At 32.1% G+C, this 20,472-nt stretch overlaps 9 protein-coding genes across 9 annotated transcripts, besides 2 other annotated features; 5 read left to right on the top strand and 4 right to left on the bottom strand.

Moving 5' to 3' along the window:
• Positions 1-3,082: part of a mobile genetic element that runs on past the window's edge.
• On the bottom strand, positions 702-1,700 carry TVAGG3_0607200 (MULE transposase domain-containing protein; the record flags this gene model as incomplete). Its single annotated transcript, XM_001582620.2, has 1 exon — positions 702-1,700. One exon carries the CDS (start codon positions 1,698-1,700, stop codon positions 702-704), a length of 999 nt encoding a protein of 332 aa, XP_001582670.2.
• A 137-nt stretch (positions 3,083-3,219) lies between the features above and the next one.
• On the top strand, positions 3,220-5,737 carry TVAGG3_0607180 (glycosyl hydrolase; the record flags this gene model as incomplete). The annotated part of the gene is made up of 1 exon (XM_001582621.2): positions 3,232-5,718. One exon carries the CDS (start codon positions 3,232-3,234, stop codon positions 5,716-5,718), a length of 2,487 nt encoding a protein of 828 aa, XP_001582671.1.
• A 290-nt stretch (positions 5,738-6,027) lies between these two features.
• Positions 6,028-6,060: a mobile genetic element.
• Positions 6,061-7,367: 1,307 nt separating this feature from the next.
• Positions 7,368-8,090, top strand: TVAGG3_0607160 (uncharacterized protein; the record flags this gene model as incomplete). The annotated part of the gene is made up of 1 exon (XM_001582622.1): positions 7,368-7,991. The coding sequence occupies one exon, from the start codon at positions 7,368-7,370 to the stop codon at positions 7,989-7,991; it is 624 nt and encodes a 207-aa protein (XP_001582672.1).
• A 247-nt stretch (positions 8,091-8,337) lies between these two features.
• On the bottom strand, positions 8,338-10,545 carry TVAGG3_0607150 (armadillo (ARM) repeat-containing protein family; the record flags this gene model as incomplete). Its single annotated transcript, XM_001582623.1, has 1 exon — positions 8,435-9,958. The coding sequence occupies one exon, from the start codon at positions 9,956-9,958 to the stop codon at positions 8,435-8,437; it is 1,524 nt and encodes a 507-aa protein (XP_001582673.1).
• Positions 10,546-10,821: 276 nt separating this feature from the next.
• Positions 10,822-12,805, top strand: TVAGG3_0607140 (mitochondrial-type HSP70; the record flags this gene model as incomplete). Its single annotated transcript, XM_001582624.2, has 1 exon — positions 10,865-12,754. The coding sequence occupies one exon, from the start codon at positions 10,865-10,867 to the stop codon at positions 12,752-12,754; it is 1,890 nt and encodes a 629-aa protein (XP_001582674.1).
• Positions 12,806-13,122: 317 nt separating this feature from the next.
• Positions 13,123-14,647, bottom strand: TVAGG3_0607130 (armadillo (ARM) repeat-containing protein family; the record flags this gene model as incomplete). The annotated part of the gene is made up of 1 exon (XM_001582625.1): positions 13,123-14,613. The coding sequence occupies one exon, from the start codon at positions 14,611-14,613 to the stop codon at positions 13,123-13,125; it is 1,491 nt and encodes a 496-aa protein (XP_001582675.1).
• Positions 14,648-14,867: 220 nt separating this feature from the next.
• On the top strand, positions 14,868-15,701 carry TVAGG3_0607120 (uncharacterized protein; the record flags this gene model as incomplete). The annotated part of the gene is made up of 1 exon (XM_001582626.1): positions 14,868-15,674. The coding sequence occupies one exon, from the start codon at positions 14,868-14,870 to the stop codon at positions 15,672-15,674; it is 807 nt and encodes a 268-aa protein (XP_001582676.1).
• A 70-nt stretch (positions 15,702-15,771) lies between these two features.
• TVAGG3_0607110 (spectrin binding) lies at positions 15,772-17,385 on the top strand (the record flags this gene model as incomplete). Its single annotated transcript, XM_001582627.1, has 1 exon — positions 15,772-17,070. The coding sequence occupies one exon, from the start codon at positions 15,772-15,774 to the stop codon at positions 17,068-17,070; it is 1,299 nt and encodes a 432-aa protein (XP_001582677.1).
• Positions 17,386-18,468: 1,083 nt separating this feature from the next.
• TVAGG3_0607100 (uncharacterized protein) lies at positions 18,469-19,943 on the bottom strand (the record flags this gene model as incomplete). The annotated part of the gene is made up of 1 exon (XM_001582628.2): positions 18,585-19,871. The coding sequence occupies one exon, from the start codon at positions 19,869-19,871 to the stop codon at positions 18,585-18,587; it is 1,287 nt and encodes a 428-aa protein (XP_001582678.1).
• Between the last annotated feature and the right edge of the window lie 529 nt (positions 19,944-20,472).

Raw genomic sequence — 20,472 nt, 5'->3', positions numbered from 1 at the left:
GAGGTTTTCAAAGGGAGTTAAAATAATATCAAATTTATACTAATTTACTTCAAAATACAAAAGTATTTGACAGCTAAAATTAGTTACTTTAGCAAGCCTATCAATACCCTTTTACGATTATTGCTACTTTTTCGAAATAAAAGTAAAAACAAATTTATACTAATTTACTTCAAAATACAAAAGTATTTGACAGCTAAAATTAGTTACTTTAGCAAGCCTATCAATACCCTTTTACGATTATTGCTACTTTTTCGAAATAAAAGTAAAAACAAATTTATACTAATTTACTTCAAAATACAAAAGTATTTGACAGCTAAAATTAGTTACTTTAGCAAGCCTATCAATACCCTTTTACGATTATTGCTACTTTTTCGAAATAAAAGTAAAAACAAATTTATACTAATTTACTTCAAAATACAAAAGTATTTGACAGCTAAAATTAGTTACTTTAGCAAGCCTATCAATACCCTTTTACGATTATTGCTACTTTTTCGAAATAAAAGTAAAAACAAATTTATACTAATTTACTTCAAAATACAAAAGTATTTGACAGCTAAAATTAGTTACTTTAGCAAGCCTATCAATACCCTTTTACGATTATTGCTACTTTTTCGAAATAAAATAAATTTATTATCAAAAACCTTTTTTTTCTTAGTAAAAATAAAAATGTTATTTTATATCAAGTTTTTATTCATAAATTTTTATAATGTTGTATAAATTTGAAGGTGGAAATCTGTAATAATTTTATCTTGAAAAGACTTGGCATTCTCAACAATGAATTGAGGGGTATTGCATCCAAATTCTGTAATTTGCGTGAGAATACTAAGCTTGATTTCCATTGGGATACTTAATTTCGAAAAATACTGGGTCATTCGTTTTTGAACCTTTGCTGCCTTGACAACTTTATCAAGTAGGTCATCTAAACCCAATTGAAGCGTATTTAAGTTTGCTGATGAGTTAACTATTAACGATTTAATTTTATCAGTGAGCATTATACATTTTTCTGTATCCAGTCTGATTGTAGACTTTTTTGGCTTTTTTTCAGATGGCAACGGATTTGGAATTTTGTCTCTGAGCCTTATATCTTGAGAAATTCTGTAATAAAATGAAGGAACGATAAAATCGATTAATTTCATCACAAATCGATCAAATCTCATGAAAATTGTTCCGCCAAAGTAGTAATATTTAATTTTTTTGTTAATCGATTCTGAAATGTTATTTGTGAGAGCTAAATTTTCATCTCTTTCAGCGGCTGTCCATCTTTCTTGGTTTGATATCCATTGATTTTGTATGTATTTTGAAAATTCTGGGAATTTTTCGGCTATTTCCAGAATTTTTTTGAACGTTGGTTCAATCCATTCTTTCTTGCCATTTCTGCCGTATGCAAGATAGTTCATTTTTGTATCTAATATCAATTTGTCTGAACTCTCAAATGCATAATCTTTCAAATTTTTTCTGAACGCCCTCATTACATGAACTGCACACCAATGAAGGATAACTTCTGGAAAAGAGTTGATAATCGCATTTTCGATTTCTTGTGCACAATCTGACATAAAATATTTTGGTTTTACTTTTGCCCAGTTAAAAAATGCCTTGAGACAGAATGCAATATTTTCTGAAGTGTTTGGATAAACGACAAATTGAAAAATTGGGAATGCATGTGTATTTGGAAATTTGGCTGATATCATGTAAAACAACATTTTAAATTCAAGTAATGAATGGGTTGCATCAATAAAATGCTCTTTCACAATTTTGATTATGTCCAGAAATTTGAAAGAAGCATAATAAAAGATTAATTTCTTTGGTTTGTTGTAATTATCGACATCGAAATAAATTAAATCTTTTGGTGACTCTTGTTCTTTGATACCCTTAAATAATTGAGTTGACTTGAATTGATTATCATCGTACTTTTGAATACCTTTGATCTTTTTATTTCCTTTTTCCTGAATTGTTTTCATTTGATCTGAAGATGCATTCAAAAAAGATGGCCTGTTAAGTGGATCATCCAGATCAAGTTTTTTGTCGCATTCAATTTGAGCCATTTTCGGATCACCCCCTGTTTTATAAAATTAATAAGTACCCGACGATAGCATTGTGATAATGTGTGGTATTTCTTTGTCTCATCTTTGATTTGATTGTGATTATGTGTTCCATTATATTCTGTTAGGATATATTCTTCATCATCCTTTAGAAATGAGATACATGCTTCACATTTATCTGCACTGCACCTGAATTTTAATTTTGTTCCCCCTAAATTTGGATTTTTTTTAATTGATATGGACAACCTGCATGGCATTCGTTATCAATGACAGCTTTCATAGCATCTATATAAGATAGCCTTTCTTTAAGTTCGCATGGTGCATCGATATGCATCAAAAAAATGAAATGAAATTTCAATATCAAAAAAAGCACAAAATTTGAAAAAATTCACAAATCTCGGTTTCTGAAAGAAAATGGCCTCTTAAACTTTGTGCATATATTCATCTATAAGACACATTGTATCCATATATTATTTAGCCAACACAACTTATCTGGTATCGAGAAAATTCAAAAAAAGCACAAAATTTGAAAATTGCTCGGTTCTACATTCAAAATAAATTTCATTAATTTTTACGTACATATTAAGGTACTTATCTTCTACATATATAATCTTCATTAGATATATACATGATAAATAAAATTCATAAAACATTAAAAATCAAAAAATTAGATGAACCTTGGCAATTAAACTTTATTAAATAATAGTTGTTTATAAATTATATTATATTATCATTTAATATTATTTTGATAATGAAGATTTTATTTTGCAATAATATAAACGAAATTTTTTACCTTATGAACTTTTGATGGAAATATGCAAATTTAAAATAATAAAGAAAGCCGCGAGCGAAGCGATCGGCTTAGGTCTAAGATTTTGATTCAAATCTTTGCTTATATTCCTTAAATTCTTTATGAAACTCGCAACAGTTCCATAAAAAATTTTAAATTCTAAACTGTCGAAATTACCGATCGGTAATCACACCCTTCACGGGTGTGTCACTTTTTACAAGCGTGTCGCTTTTAGCTAAAATTACCCCTACTCAAAAAAATCCACTATCGTCAGAAATAATTGAATGCAAAAAATGTGGCAAAAATTTACACGATTATTTTACTTATATTATGATTTGCATCATAAATTATATTTCCATAAAAACACAACGATTAATATCGTCAAGTGAAATCAATTGATAAATGAGCAAGAATTTTGAACCTCTTTCCGACCCAGCGTCGATCGTACAGTGGGGAAACTACAGAATTACTGTGCTTACTAATAGGTGCATACGTATTGAATACAATTCTGAGAAAAAATTTGTAGATCAAGCAACAATATCATTTATAAATCGTAAAATGCCTGTTGTTCAATTTGAAAGCATTCCAACAGATGAGCATCTAACAATTAAAACAGATACTTTGACTTTGATTGCCAAAAGTAAAGAATGCCAACCAAATGAGGAGAATTTCCAAATTTTTGCAGAAAAATTTGCATGGAAATTTGGCACAAAGCCAGAGAAAGATCTTTTCGGAACAATTCGTACATTAGATATGGTCACAGGCTCTTGCCCACTCGGACCTGGCTTAATCTCACGTGATGGCTTTACATTTTATGAAGATAAGTCAGCATACATCTTTGAAGATGGTTCTGTTCAACCGAACACATCAGAAATCGATTGCTACTTCTTTGGATATGATCATGACTACAAAGTCTGTCTCCATGACTTCCTACAGATGAGTGGCAAGAATCCAATCATTTCTCGTTACGCCTACGGAATCTGGTGGTCCAGATACTGGCCATACACTTCCCAAGAAATGATCAACGTTGCCGACGAATTTATCAAGCACAATATACCTCTTTCCGTCTATGTCATTGATATGGACTGGCATTGCGACGGCTGGACAGGTTATACATGGAATAAGAAATTAATTCCAGATCCACAGAACCTTCTTGACGAATTACACAAGCGCGGCCTCCAAGTTACAATGAATCTCCATCCAGCGGAAGGAATTCAGAGCCACGAGATGCAATATGAAAAGATGGCGAAAAGGATGGGCGTAACACCACCAGAACCAGTTAAATTCTGTGGTTCAGATCCTAAATTCATGACCAACTACTTCGATTGTGTCCTCCATCCCCTTGAAGAACAAGGAGTTGATTTCTGGTGGATTGATTGGCAACAACAAAACGACGAAAAGGTTGATCCACTCATTACTCTCAACAACTGGCACTTCAAGGACAACGGACGCAAGAGAAGACCACTCATTCTCTCAAGATGGTGCGGATTAGGTGGCCAAAGATATCCTATCGGATTTTCTGGCGACACTTTTGTTGAATGGTCATCATTACAGTTCCAACCATATTTCACAAGCACTGCTGCCAACATTGGCTTCAACTACTGGTCACATGACATTGGCGGCCACTACGGCGGACACGAGACAGGCGAATTGTACCTCAGATGGGTTCAAACAGGTGCATTATTCCCAATATTGAGAATGCACTCAAACAGAAACATTTTCCACGAAAGACTTCCATGGGGATACGAGAAAACCATTGAAGAACTCGCAATCAAAGCAATGCAGTTCCACTGCAAACTCACACCTCTCTTCTACTCACTTTCCTTCGGTGATCAAATCATTAAGCCAATGTACTATGATTACCAGGAAAGTGAATCCGCTTATAACTGTCCTTCTCAATTTTTGATCGGCAATGATATCATTGCATGTCCAATTACAAATCCAATTGACAAGGATTTAGGACATTCGTTCATCGCAGTCTGGTTGCCAGATGACTCCCTCTGGTTCGACTACCAGACAGGAAGACAGTACAAAGGTGGTTGGCACATGATTTACGGAAATCTGTCAACAATTCCACTTTTTGTGAGAGCTGGCGGTTTGGTTCCATTGCAGGACAAGAAGGAAGCAACTTTCGAGGTCTTCCCATGCGGAGAAACATCTTTCACTGTAATTGACGATGATGGTGGTTTGACAAACGGTTCTGACAGCTTCAAGACAAAGGTGACAACAAAGATGACAGAAGATGCCTTCGAAATCAAGTTCGAAGGCGAAGGCAACCAGAAATTCATCAAAGACAAGAAAGTTATCGTAAAAATAAGACAAACTGAATCAGAAAAAGTGACATTTGAAAATTGCCGTGCTGAAAAAGTGACACTTGAAAACAACACACTTACAATTATTTTGAAATCGTACAAGTATCCATTTACTATCAAGCACAACTTAGTGTTGTCGAAGTACGAGAAACCATTGCCCCAAGACATCTTCAATTTCATCAAACCAATGGATCTTGAGATGTGGGTTAAATTCCATTTGTATCAAGATTTGGAGAAGAATGGTTTCATCGCATCTTTGGAACAGCAATACTTGCCACCAAAATTATTGATGCACTTGTTGTATTACACGAAAGACTGCGGTTTCTACGAATATCCAGATGATACAGGTGTTGATGCATCAGTAATTTTCTCAAATTGCGATGATTTCGAGTACAATTTAGTCAGAGTTTCTGATCGCTACAAAGTTGAAACTGTTCATGATTTCGTTCCAAAGAACGGTTTGATTTTCAGGAGATCACAGGAAAAGGCTCAAAAGTGCAAGACGTTTGATATCCTGGAGTCTAGAACTGATTTGACATACGGATTTGGTCCTTTCACTTTCAAAGTTGAATTTTAAATTTTTTTTATTATTTTTATTTTTATGAACATTTTTTATCAAGAATTTAAGGCTGCACTTACTTCAAATTTTTGACAACTTGGGTGAAGCGTCATGCAGTAGGGGCGTAAGTGGTGCATTACACTTCTTCTCCAAAGCAATTATGATTCAAATATTTAATAGTGTTTACATCACAATCATATATAAAAGTACTGTGACTAGATCTGAGTATCCAAAATCTAATACAAAGTGGAAAATATGCATATAAAATTAGAACAATATTGATAATTCACGCCTGTAAAAACGGATAGTAGAGGCGACCCTTAAGGCTTAAGGGTGCACTTACCACTTTCTGACATTTTCTCAATTTTTTTGACACACAAGCTTTCTATCCCAATATTCTAAGGTCAAAAGCTATTATGTTTTGTCAGGAGAAAGTAACTATTAATCATTAAATAGTGCCTAATATGTCTGTTATATATTTCTGCTGTTAAAATATAGATATATTGATTTTTAAAGAGCATGTCAGATTGTAGTAATTGCACCATTAAGAGAATTGAGATTTGAAAATATATGAAAACAATTTTTATTTCATTTACCAATTAAATCTTGATATGTGGTGATTTGTATTAATTGATTTTTAGGAAATGGATACAATAGAACAAGTAAAAATGAATCAAGAAGAAAGCTAAATGTTTGGGTCAAAAGTACTGAAAATTGAATCATTAGTTTCATTATCGTCTTCAAAGTTATTAAATTGTTCTTCATCTGATATTATCTCAATGTCTTGGATTTTATTTACAAATTGTTGATCAATTTTTTGAGACGAATTGAATTCACTATTTATTTGAAGAATTGGAATAGGATGATCCACTGCTTCATTGAAAGGTTTGCTATATCTTTTCAGATCTGCTGTGATTCGGTCATAATTTCGAGGGCATTTTTTCTTTAGAATAATTATCCCTTTGGGGTTACATTCATAATAAATTTCATTTTGGCTTTGATAATCCCATGTAACACGTACCATTATCCTCTTCACCATTACTTTGCTCTTCTTCATTCAAAAATGATATTAACAAAATTTTAAAAGCAATTTTTTGCCTACTTTTTTTTGACGAGAAATATTATATTTCTGTGCGGTAGAATGGAGTCAGAAATCGCCCATCCACGGCTCCTCTCCCTCGGCAATATTAAGAACGTATCATATTCAATTTGATATTCTTTTCTCTCCTTTTCTTCTTTTCTGTTCTCTATTTTTCTGCATTTTCTTCTTTACTCCTCTTTCTTTTTTTGGCTGTTGAAGATCTTCGATATTGATTGTGGGAAAAGTATCAAAATCAAACAATGTATGCCTTTCTCAAACTCAACATACGATGGATCTAGTAGGAACGCTCTCAAAAAGCCTGAAATAGCTCTAGTAACTCAATAAATAAATGCATGAAAAAGTAGTCATTGCTGACAGCGTATGTCTTTAAGCATATACGCTTTCGAGTAGATAGATTCACACAATCATTTGGCATATTTCTTCTGAGTTCTTTTAAATAATGGAAGGACTGGAAGAACTTTACTCATTGAAGATGTAAACACATTACTTTGCATTAACATAATACAATGTAATGAATATGTATAAAAGGAAAATTAAGTTAATTTTTGACATTTTTTTGTGTTTCATGAATTTCTTATTCATTGCTTTAGTTTGTCTAATTTTATCATTACTATCAGCAGTATGGTCATTATTAACAACTAAGCAATGGCTTGATAAGGCAAATCTTACATTTTTATTACAAGATTTCATAAATGCGGAAACGTATTCTATCGGCTTAATACTCCTTTCAATAATTTCTCTTGTACTAACAAAGCTTACATTAGGCAAAATACAGATTACAGTAACAGCTGCAATTATTTTTGCATCTGCAATGGTTCAATATTACTATGGTTTATCTTTTAAACTATACCCAGAAGCTATAATATCCTCAAAATGGGAGTCTTGGCTCCAATTATTAAACCAAAAAGAAATAATTGCTATTCAGGAGTTTTTCCAATGCTGCGGCTTCTTCAAATCATACGAATTTATTAAAGATAAATGTACATTACCATATGCGAATGCATGTTATCCTACATTGATGTCAAATTTGCGAAATAATTTTTTGACAACGGGAACAATATTCTTACTACAAGCTTCTCTAATACTGATTGCATTAGGCTTCATATTTGTTGTTGGAAGAACTCGGAGACATCATTCAAACAGAACACATAATCAACTTATTTCCAATACACCAGAACCAGTATTTTGAGTTGCTTACTTCCAAAAATATTCTTTATTACAAGTAGATTTGCTTCTACCATTATTATATTATTGTTTAGATATATTGATTCAATATATCAGATTTTCTTGCTTAGATTTGTCTTTATATTAAATGCTTTGTTGTTTTGTTTATTAATTTTTATCAATCTTTTATAATTTTTTATAAATGCATTTGAGGTTAAACCATTAATATAATTACTATCCAATATGGACCATTATAAATTGAAGACTACTTAGATCACTAAAAGTAGTATATATTTTTCGAATTGAATTCATTTCCGTAATGTGTAACAAATTCCATCATTCATAATCAAGCAAGCTTCATAATAAACATTGGTTGACTTAAACATAGCAATTATTGAATTGGAAAACGTAATTTTATGTGTAAATAGGAAAATATAATTAATAATATAAACAGTTTATTATATATGATTAGTCATCATCAACCCCAGCCTTTGATAGAATCTCTTCGCAAAGAATTGCATGTTGCTCAAATTTTTGATCTGTTTCTGCCATTTCTGAAATATCTTCTATGGTTGACAAGTCAGAAAACTGTTCTCCATATTTTATTTTGAGTTCTTCACTCTGCATTACGTAGTCAAGAAGCAAATTAAAGATATTTAAGTAATAAAGAGCAGCATCAGCATTTGAAGTTGATATAATTTCAATGCTCATTAGAAATTCCTTATCTAGGAGCATTTCTTTCTGTTCATTATCCAATTCTGAAAAAGATGAAAAAATTATCTTCATAATTTGTATTTTTGAACCAGTATTGACTTGATCATATAAAGGTAATAACTTACTAAATACATTTTCTATCTGCAGCGGACTTTTATCAGCTGAAAAAAGATTTGCCATTTTTTCTAAGAAAATTACATCACAATCGTCACTCCATCCATGGAACTTGGACCATAGAAGATCCCAGTTAAGAATTCTCCCTACAAAGAATGGTCCATCTTGTAATTGATTAAATACTAATAATAATTCAAGGAAATTTTGAACAAAATCTTTCCAAACACTGTTATAATACAATGGATTTGGATCTGGAAGTCGTTCTATGCATTCACCCATCAATCCGATAAATTCTTGCATATGATCATCAATTGACGTAGATTTTAACGCATTTATCAAAAGAAGATAAAGATTGCATGCTATAGAAATAATCTGAATGTCATCAGAGTTCATTAAGCTCTGTAAATGCTCCTGGAGTTGATGATAAAGTTCCTCATGAAAAGTTTCATGTTCTTTATCGTAAAGATAGAAATATTGACATAAACCAAATAAAGTTTGACAAACATATGGTTTAATGATCTTTGGTGAATGTAAAGAATATTGTAGCATTATTTCGATGGCGTATTGCATTTTTTCTATTTCATACATACATGAAGTAGCTAGATTCGATAATGTTGCTAATAAACCCATTACTATATCATATTTTGCTTTTTCTTTGAGAGTATTATCCGGAATTTGCATAAGTGAAGTGGATAATAAAAAGGTATCATCTGGTTCTATAATTCTTTTGATCAATAAATCTATTGCATTCTTTTGGAAATATGCCTGAAGAAGATCTAAATCATTTGAATTTGAAATATAGTTATAAATACGTGAAACCTCTACTAATACATCTTGATCATTGAATAAAACAAAATATTCGTATAGAATATTGGCAAATTTGGTTTGTGACTTCAAAAATTCAAATAATTGTAGATTATTGCAATGTATTCTAATTACTCTACTAATACTTGCTAATATACCAATAACTGTAACTGGTTTTTCATCTAATGTATCTTGAAATATTGAAATTAAGTAATCAATTTGTGAAGCCATTTCAATTGGCGAAAATGGCACAAGATTATCGAAGAAACTATAATCATTTCTATTACTTGCCCCATCTTGTGATTCTTTATTGATTTCATTATTTTCTTCTAAATGATTATCATTCGATGGGTCTTCCATATTTTTAAATGGAAACAAATTGAATCGTATCATATGACACTGTAGATGAAAGACAAAATAGTAAGACAATTGTTCGCTTTTTTCACGTTTTCAGTATAAGATTGCGAAACAATGTGCCATTCCTGGAACCATGCGCAGGCAATATCTCCAAAAATGACACATAGTGACATGAAACCGTGTAATGTTGCACTTTGTCAGTATGAATCTCCCGATATACCGTTCATTTTTAATTTGTTTCATATTCATAAACCCTATGTACACACATCAACATATTATTCGTAGATGCACAGATTTATACTGAAATATTCATATAGAAGGACCTATAATAAGCTTTTAATATATTATGTAATGCTTTTATATTGAATTCGATTTATATACCACAATGCAGAAGCTTTGAAGCTATTTTTCAGCTTATACTTCAATGCTCTCACATGCAGAACCCTTAATTTCAATCTTTTATTTTCAAAACAGAGAAATATAAGACATAAATGATCAAACTCGTTATACATTAGTATAATACTTACAAACTATCAATAACTCCAAATAATTACCCCTTCAAATTTTCGTAGCTGAACCGATTGCTCAAAATTTTGTCATAAATTCGAATGTTAAATACACATTCTTATGCAAAATCCTATTCTGTTTTCATTTTTTAACAAGCAACACCATTTTGGGAAAATTTTCCAAAAGTTGTTTTTCGCATTTGTGATAATCATGCCTTGTTCCTAGTGAATATCTTATTCTCGACGAAAATTCACAATATACATCCCGCTAACTATAAACCTATTCGATCAGATAATATTTTTCATAAAATTGAGAAGGTCATTCAAATATTTGAGAGAATCAATCAAAATTTTGAAGGCCGATAGTACCGATCGAAAGTGAGAAGTTTACACGACCACTTAAATGTTAAGTAGTGTTGCCAGGAGTACATCATCCTTATTCAGCCGTGGCTTTGCCGCTGGTATGACACCAATTATTGGTATCGACCTTGGTACAACAAACTCTTGTGTTTCAGTTGTTGAAGGTGGCACACCAAAGGTTATTCAGAACGCTGAAGGTGTTAGAACAACACCATCAATTGTTGCTTTCACCAACACAGGCGAGAGACTCGTTGGTGAGCAGGCCAAGCGTCAGGCAATTACAAATTCAAAGTCAACTTTCTTTGCTACAAAGCGTTTGATTGGTTGTTCATTTGATGATGAAATGACTAAGAAATGCCGCGAAATGGTTCCTTACCAGATCGTTAAAGCCAAGAGCGGAGATGCTTGGGTCAAAGATGAGAAAGGAAACGAGTATTCACCATCCCAGATCGGTGCCTTCGTTCTCATGAAGATGAAGGAAACAGCCGAGGCCTATTTGGGCACTTCTGTTAAGGATGCAGTCATTACTGTTCCAGCTTACTTCAACGATTCACAGCGCCAGGCCACAAAGGACGCAGGCAAGATCGCAGGCCTCAATGTTATGAGAACACTCAACGAACCAACAGCTGCTGCCCTCGCTTACGGCACAGAACGTAAACAAGGCCAAACAGTCGCTGTTTTCGATCTTGGTGGTGGCACATTCGATTTTTCCATTCTTGAAATCTCCAAGGATGGCGTTTTTGAGGTCAAAGCTACAAACGGTGATACATTCCTCGGTGGTGAAGATTTCGATGCCGCTCTTATGAAGTACGTCATCCAAGATTTCCAGGCCAAGAACCAAATTGACCTTGCTAAGGATCCACTTGCCCTTCAGAGAATCCGTGAAGCCGTCGAAAAGGCCAAATGCGAGTTATCTTCTATGATGACAACAGAAATCAACCTTCCTTACATTACAGCTACAGGCGCTGGACCAAAGCACCTTCAGATGCCAATCACTCGTGCTACATTCGAAAAGATTACACAGCATCTCATCGCTCGTACAATCAATCCATGCAAGAACTGCCTCAAAGATGCCGGCCTTACACCACAGCAGATCAATGAAGTCATCCTTGTCGGTGGTATGACAAGAATGCCAAAGGTCATCGATTCCGTCAAAGAATTCTTCGGAAAGGATCCATTCCGTGGTGTTAATCCCGATGAAGTTGTCGCTATTGGTGCCTCCATCCAAGGCTCCGTCATGCGCGGTGATCACAAGGACATTGTTCTTCTTGATGTCACTCCACTTTCTCTTGGTATCGAAACAATGGGTGGAGTTTTCTCCAGATTGATCCCACGTAACACTGTTGTCCCAACAAAGAAGTCCCAGGAGTTCACAACAGCTGCTGATGGCCAGACACACGTAAACATCAGAGTTTTCCAGGGAGAAAGAGATCTCGTAGAAGGAAACAAACTTCTCGGTGAATTCACATTAGTAGGAATTCCTCCAGCACCACGCGGTGTTCCAAAGATCGAAGTCACATTCGATATCGATGCAAACTCAATTGTTCACGTTTCCGCCAAGGATAAACAGACAAACAAGGAACAACAGATGACAATCCAGCAACACGGTGGCCTTTCTCAGGATGAAATCGCTAAGATGGTCCAAGACGCTGAGAAACACGCAGCTGAAGACAAGAAGAAGCGTGAGATTCTCGAGAAGAAGTACGCTATGAAACAGTACATCAACGAGATCGAGAAGACAATTTCTGAAAACGAAAAGAAGTTGCCAGCTGACTTGTTGAAGAGAATCAGAGATTCTGTCAAGGATCTCAAGGATGCAATCGCTGGAAACGATGAAAAGAAGATCGAAGAGAAGTATGATGCTCTTAAGGCTGCATCAATGGAAATCTACAACGCTATCAGCGATAACAACACCAACAAGAACAAGAAGTAAGTTCTTATTAATTCTATTTACTGTATTCATTTTAATTAATAAAAATTTTATTATTTTTAATATTATTTCATTAATTTCGAGAAGGTTTTAAAAAGATACTTACAAATATTTAAAACCTTTCTCTTTGCACAGAAACTCCTGCAGACTATTTTAAAGCATTTTAATGAGTTCACTTTTAAGGATGCTCTTTCCAATTGCTGGATATATTTATTTTAACAGTAAAAAAGTTTAACAGCCGTATAAGGCACTATATAGTTATTATTATAACTTTTGATCTTAGAAAATTGTGAGGTAAAGTTTTGATGTCAAATAAACTAAGAGAAATTGAAGAAAAATAATAATATGATTGCATCTAAACAAAAAATGTATTATATATCAATTTGAATTTCAGGAAGTCCAATTTGGTTAATTGGTTCATCTGGATTCTCACTTAGCTCAATAACAGCGTTTCTTAGTACATCAACAGCAGCACAAAACTTTTCGTCATCTTCAAACTGTTCCTCCAAGTCATCAATTTTACTCTGAAATTCTTCACTGAGAAAAACTGGTTGGAAGAAGTTACTCTTCTGAAATGACTGTCCGGTGAATGTTTCTGTCTTGAAACTAACTAAATTTATGAGTTGTTTAATAACTAATAAAGCAGTTTCTTTATCTGATCCTTCTGCAGCATCTACAAGTTTATCAATCAATTCATTATTACCACATAATGTTATTGCACTTATTTGTCCTCCAATTTGTAATAAACCACAAATAAATTTAGAAATTTTCGTTTTCATCTCTGAAAATGAATTATCAAGCAATTCCAAGGTAGAACTAACAATGTTTGGCCAGCTGTCAACTATATTATTAACAGCTAACGTAATTAACTCTTGATCTTCGAAATCATCTTTAATTTTGTTGAAAGAATCAACAAGACAGCCTAAAACATTGTAAACTTCTTGTAAATACTCTTCAGTATTCGATTGGTCATATACAGTGAAGCTTGAGAAGAATGAAGAACTAATTACAAAAGGAGAAATGTAAATATTATGTAAAACAAGATTATGAACTAATTTCATGATGTTCACATTGATCTTTGGATCATCTTCGATCAAATCAAAGATATCTGTAAGAAAATCTTGGTTGTTAAAGATATCTGAAACTAATTCAAATTTTTTCTCAATAAATGTTGAAATTAAAACAATTGTATCAGAACTAAGGGTTTCTACTTGAAGACAATCCTTTAAATATGGTATGATACTGTTAATATATTCAACAAATTTTTCATTTGGAATTGAAATTTCCGAAAGTACTGGGATTATTTGCAAACAATGGGCCAATATAGTATTTCTTTTATTATCTGGTACATCTGAAGAGGAAGCAATTTCAAAACCTCGTGAAACTATGGAAATAAAAAATTCATATTCCAATTGATCTTTTACCATCTCAAAACCTTTTGCTATTGAAGAAACACATAAGAAACATAAACAAATTTGGTCTAAATCATTAGAATTATGAATGATTTCATGTAAATCTTCACAAATCTTTGGTGTGAAGTAAAGATTGATTTGTTTTTCATCTTGAGAAAGGCATATATTTAGTATTTCAAGTGAAAGCATTGATAATTCGAGAGATTCTTGGTTTTTAATTGAATCGAAAATTGCTCCTATGACTGTTTTAGGTAATTGATAGCATTTGGCTCCTGATTCGAAACATGAAATTATATCTCTTAATATGCCTATCCGATCGTTGACATTTTTCGAAAAAATACATTTAAAATTAAGATCATTGAAAGAAAATACATCCATTTCCTCATTTTGGCTATTTGCTTCATTTTCTCTATAGTTTCCTACAAGATCTGTTTTGTAATCATCATCCATTAATAAAAAAATGAAACTTTAAAATCCTATTTAGGCAATTAGTGGCGCGTTGCGCCAATAAAAATTTATTTGCTTCCTTTATTTTTCTGGGAATCTTTACTTGAAAAGTATTATATATAAGTTATTATGCCAATACACAACCTCACACATCATAATCCTTTTAAGATATCGAGAAACGCTTAGTTTGAGCCTGGTTTCTGAAAAAAATCAAAGAAAGTTCTGGGTCTAAAAAAATTGATATAAAAAGTGACAAAATGTCTAGAAATTTATGGGTAGATGATGATTCAAGCGATGACGATGCAGTATGGGCATCTGCTAATACTAAGTTCCAAACAAAGAAGCAAAATGGCCCACAAAAAATAATAGATACTTCAGGCGGATATCAAAAAGCCAAAAGAAATAAAACAACTAATCAAAATCAAAATACATCATCCAATGGAACAAGCAAAAGTCCATGGAACTATCAACAATCCGATTCTGATGAAGATTTAAAAGGATGGGGAAACAAATCTTCACAAAATTCAGAAAAATCCGAACAGAACACTACAAAAAATCGTAATACATCTTTTTCCTCACAAAAATCTTCAGAAAAGCCAAAAACAAATGAAGATACTTCAGGTGGCTATAAAAAGAAAGAAAATGCTGAAAACAGTGACTTAGATCATGGATTTAATACATCACAAAATCCAAATTCCAATAAAAATGATCTATCATCAAATATTTCCCATGAAAACAGTAATTATAACAGACCAGGAATGCTTCCTCCAGATGATACAGGAAATGCAAGCCAAACTGCAAATCAGCCACCTCCATTTCAAAATCAAAATATTTATCCAACAGGATATCCAGAGGGATACTTACCTTCTGCACAGCCAGTATCAGAAAACATATTGGACATCCAAGGTGAACCAGAAATTGAAGTTGAAGGCTGGGGTAAAAAATGGAGTCCAAACGATCTTGGATCTGATTGGAAAGTTATTACAAATCAATATGGAGGTGGAGCTCCACCTTCGCGAGCCAAAAAACCTCTATTCAATCAAAGAAAATATTTTGATAATTAATTTGTTTGTTTTTTGTTTTTTCTAAATAGAAATATCATTTCAATGTACTTTTTAAGTTTTGTTTCAAGATCAATTGTTCATTTTTACATGTTGTCAAATGAATAGAGATCTTTTTAATACAATTGTTCAAAATAATAGCATTAAATTAAAAAGATACATAAAGGACTACATCCCATCTGGTGATGGCTTGATGAATCAAGAAGCAATTTACTCTCTCAACAATTTCGAAACTAATTTAGCTCCGTTTCAAGGACTACCAACAAAACATCTTACATTATCGCATATTATTTCATATTATGATTCTCTTGAGTGCCTTCTTGAACTTTATCGTTTTACTGACGATTTAAATGTAAAATCGGCTGATGGAATATCTCCATTTATTTACGCCATATTAGGGCAAAGCATAGAATGCGCTCAGTTTTTATTTTCGATGGGTGTAAATGTCAATGAAACAGCATTTGGCAAAACACCATTATATTTAGCGACAAAAACAGGAAATTACATGCTTGTCAAGTATATTTTAGACCTTGGCGCCATGGATCCTGAGTCAGATGCAAAAAATAAGTTTAATCCAATTGTTGTCGCAATTAAGCAAGAAAAAATCGATATTCTTAAACTTCTTTTAAGCTATGGTTATAGTTTAGAATATTCTGTTGTCCAATCTCCAATTTTCCAAGCAATTCGACTTGGATTAGATAATGGAGTTGAATTACTTCTAAAATTCGGTTGTAATGTCAATTTTAGAAAAGAAACAGGAGAATTTCCATTAATGTTTGCTATCCAACTTGATAAACCCGAAATTGTCAAACTTTTGCTTAAATGGGGAGCAGATGCGAAATTAGTTGGTCCAAACCAAGCCTCTTTGATGCATATTTGTGCGGAAACAGGTAATATAGGACTGATGAACTTACTCCTTAAGAAAGGCGTTGTTTGCGACACAGTTGATATCCAAGGAAAATTTCCAACATTTTATGCTTTATCAGCACAACCATTAGAGAAAGCGACGAAAGCAATAGACTTTCTAGTTAATCATGGCATTGATATTAATTCTACGGATAACCAAGGGAGAACTGTTCTTTCTGAAGCAATATCAAATCCGAGTTTATGTAAACCAGAATTTATTTCTTTCCTTATTGATAAAGGAGCAGATCCAACAATGAGAGCACCAGGAACTACTGGGAAAACAATATTATCTGAAGCAACAGATGATTTAAATTTCAAGTCATCAGAAGTTCTGCAAATCCTGAAAAATGGATGCTTAAAAGTCGAAGAGAAAATGAGAAATGCCGCAGAAAAGAAAAAAGAACAAAACACTGTTTCAGAAATTTCTGTTGCAATTAGTCTTCAAAATAGACTGAGAAGATTAATAAAGAAAACTGATCAATCACCAAAATAATTATAGATCAGTCATTACTAACCTTATAGTAGCAATGAATAGATACTTTGAAATTTTTCAATGTTTTTGATCAAAGACAATTATGGAAAAACTCCACTTGATTATGCAAAAGAAAAACGAAATTATAATTATCATATTTCTTCTTCTTAATTATTATTATCTTGTTATATAATTCTTCTAGTTTTCCAATGTAAAAATGTAATTTTATACGCTTCTGATTTATTAATTAACATTATAAAAAAAAATTCAAGAATAGTTTCTTGACGCATGAAAGCAATCTATACAAGATAGGTATATATTCATGCCACAGTCATCATGTCAAATATTATTCACTCAATATTTTTAAGTATGGCTATATTAGCTCTTCATTTTGAAGTAGATAATAACAATAATTGATAACATAAATTGCTAATAGAGTTGATATCATTGCAGATAATTTTCAACAGAACGCTTTGGTGGTAGGCTCAAAGTATGAATATAATGAGATGTCAGAATTTCTTTGTCATTGTTTATAGGCAAATCTCTCACTGAAATCCTTTTAAAATTGTCACTTTTATTATATCAGTTTTTTTCTCTCGTGTACTCTAAATTTCAGAGAGTTTATTAATTGAATTCAAAGGAGATACAACTGTATCGATTCCGAGTGAAGTAACTGACTATACTAGTTATATTGATATTACTATTGATGAAAATTTTTTGGTTATTCCTTCACGATTATTTGTACGATTTTCAAATCTCCGAAATGTTACTCTCCCATCAACTCTCACAACAATTAATGATGATTCTTTTACCGGAACAAAGATTGAATATTTATATTTTCCAAAAAACGTAAAAAAGCTATATGATCCTTATAACTCATTTGATTCATGCTTAACACTTGCACAAATAGATGTTTATGAGCAAAATCCATACTTTTGCTCTATCGATGGGGTTTTATTTTCGAAAGATCGAAAAGTACTTATTCATTTTCCCGCATCCAAAAATGTAATAAGTTATACAATACCAAGCACCGTTACTACGGTTGGCTATTCTGGATTTTGCAGATTACAATATTTAAACATTGTGATAATTCCAGATTCTGTCATAAATTTTAAAGGTGCCGCCTTTGCCTTTTGCAAAATTCAAAAAATTGTTGTATTTAGATTCTTCAGGCAACAAAAGTTATTTTTTGTTAATGATATAGACAATTTTAGATTAAATCCGATAAATGAATCCAGTATTAGATACATATTCTCATCTAAAGGATTTGCAACATGCAGAGCTTGCATCTTGTCCGAAAATTTTATTGTATTACTAGAAACATAAAGGGATGCGATTAATAAACTATAGAAACTATTTATAATTTTTGTTAATATTTATGCTAATAAATAATTATTATTTTTGTTAATTATTATTTTTAATTTTTTAAGATTTTGAAAATTCATGCATCAATAATAACATCTAAAATGCATGTGATTCTTTATGATTTTAAGAATATTAAAATATAGCTCGAAATAAAATTTTAATTAAAACAATTATTTAACAAACCCGAATGATTCAGAAGATCCAAATTGCCTTGAATCAGATCCTTCTTCTTTATTATATCTAGCAGATCGTTTTATCATCATTATGATCAAAACTAAACCTACAATCAACAAGATAGTAATAATTAAAACAATTCCCAAAACTGTTCCGAGTGCAATCACAGCTGTGTTTGAACTTCTTGGTATTGATGGCGTAGGTTTTATATCTCCACTTTTTGGCGCTATCACTTGCTTAGAGATAACTGTTTCTGCATCTAAATTATGGGTAAAATTATCTGGATAATAACTCTTAGTTGATCTTTTTTGTCCATCAATTTGTTTTGAAACTATTGTTATATCATTATGAAAATCAATATCAAAATCGAAAAAGAATTCTTTGTAATAATCAGGTGCATCAAAAAGATCTGTATTATCATCAATCTCATTTATTAACTTATCGTGGGGAATTGTCAATGCTGTAGGTGAAGGGATTTTTGGAAATGGATATCTAGGAGGCGGCGATCTTGATGGACTTGGTAATGGTGTTGGAGAAGCATGTGGCGTTGAAAATGGAGTTTGAAATGGTGTATTAAAGGGTGTCTGGAATGGTGTTGGCATTGGTGTCGCCGGTGGATAATATTTATCCGAAGAAGAAAGTGTAATAAGAATATCATGGGCGGAATCTGTATTAGTATCACTATAAACATTATATTTGAAATTATTTGAAATTCCACTCGTTTGAAGCTTTTTCATATCAGGATTCGTAATTATAAAAGAAAGGGATTTGTATGAAATGCTCTTATTTTGCTCAATTTTAAGATAGACATCATTGTTCATTACAGATTTTTGGCCAGAAGTAATAATTACAGTATGTTCATCATTAAATTTGATTGAATGGCCATTTATTGAAATTATTGTAGATATATTGAAAGGTTGAGGTATGAATGTGTATTGGACATCACAATTTGACGCAGAATTCTTGTCACAATATATTTTTGAAACATGACCAATATCATAAACAACAGTATCAATATCATCTTTTTCTATTTTATTTGTTAAAATGAATGGATGAGGAATAACTTTTTCCGAAATTACAAGACTTTTATCTCTGAAGACTTTTGTAAAATAAGAACTGGCACTGATATTTGAATTTGATGCTACCATAGCTGCTCCATATATACAAAAGAATTCTCCTGCTTTCACTTCTCTAGAATTGATTGAGGGTGCCTGAAATCCGGATTTCTTTTCAACTAGCTTTCCTTGGCATTCTGGGAATGAGTTTTTAACTTTTGTGGCCATCGCCAACTTTATGCGTTCATCAGGAAATCGTTTCAGGAATAGCAATCCGTAAAAAATCATTTTGGATATTTTACAAATCAAAATTTGAATAGTTGATCGACTTGATTCAATTTTTGAGAGATATAGATTTATTAGAGAAAATTTGAAAAAAGAAATGATACATCTGGTGATACAGAATATTAATTTGATAATTAATATTTTATGTGAAGATAAAATAAAAATTTGAAAGAAAAAATTGGAGTTCAAAACATAATACATTGTCTTGTTATGGTTAATGCCAATTATTGCTAAATAAAATGAAAATAAAACTTCGCAAGGTTAAAAAATGTAATCCTTTGCTTGCCATCTTTTTATGGACATATAAAGATCATTTTAGAGAACTCAAATAATCATTTATATAAAAGAATTAAAAATACCATGAATATCAACGATACAAATAAAATTTTTGGGATGAGCAGATAAATTCTTGCAATTCCATAACTTTGCATTTTATACAAGCATGAGTTTGTCAATCAATATTGATAATAAGAGATGATGAGATCGTTTATATTTTAGACTTTACAAGAAATAAAAATCGGATAAATTAAAAAACAAAAGTTTT

Source organism: Trichomonas vaginalis, chromosome II, assembly GCF_026262505.1.
Source record: "Trichomonas vaginalis G3 chromosome II, whole genome shotgun sequence".
Lineage (NCBI taxonomy): Eukaryota > Parabasalia > Trichomonadida > Trichomonadidae > Trichomonas > Trichomonas vaginalis.
This window is presented reverse-complemented; position numbering and strand designations above follow the sequence as displayed.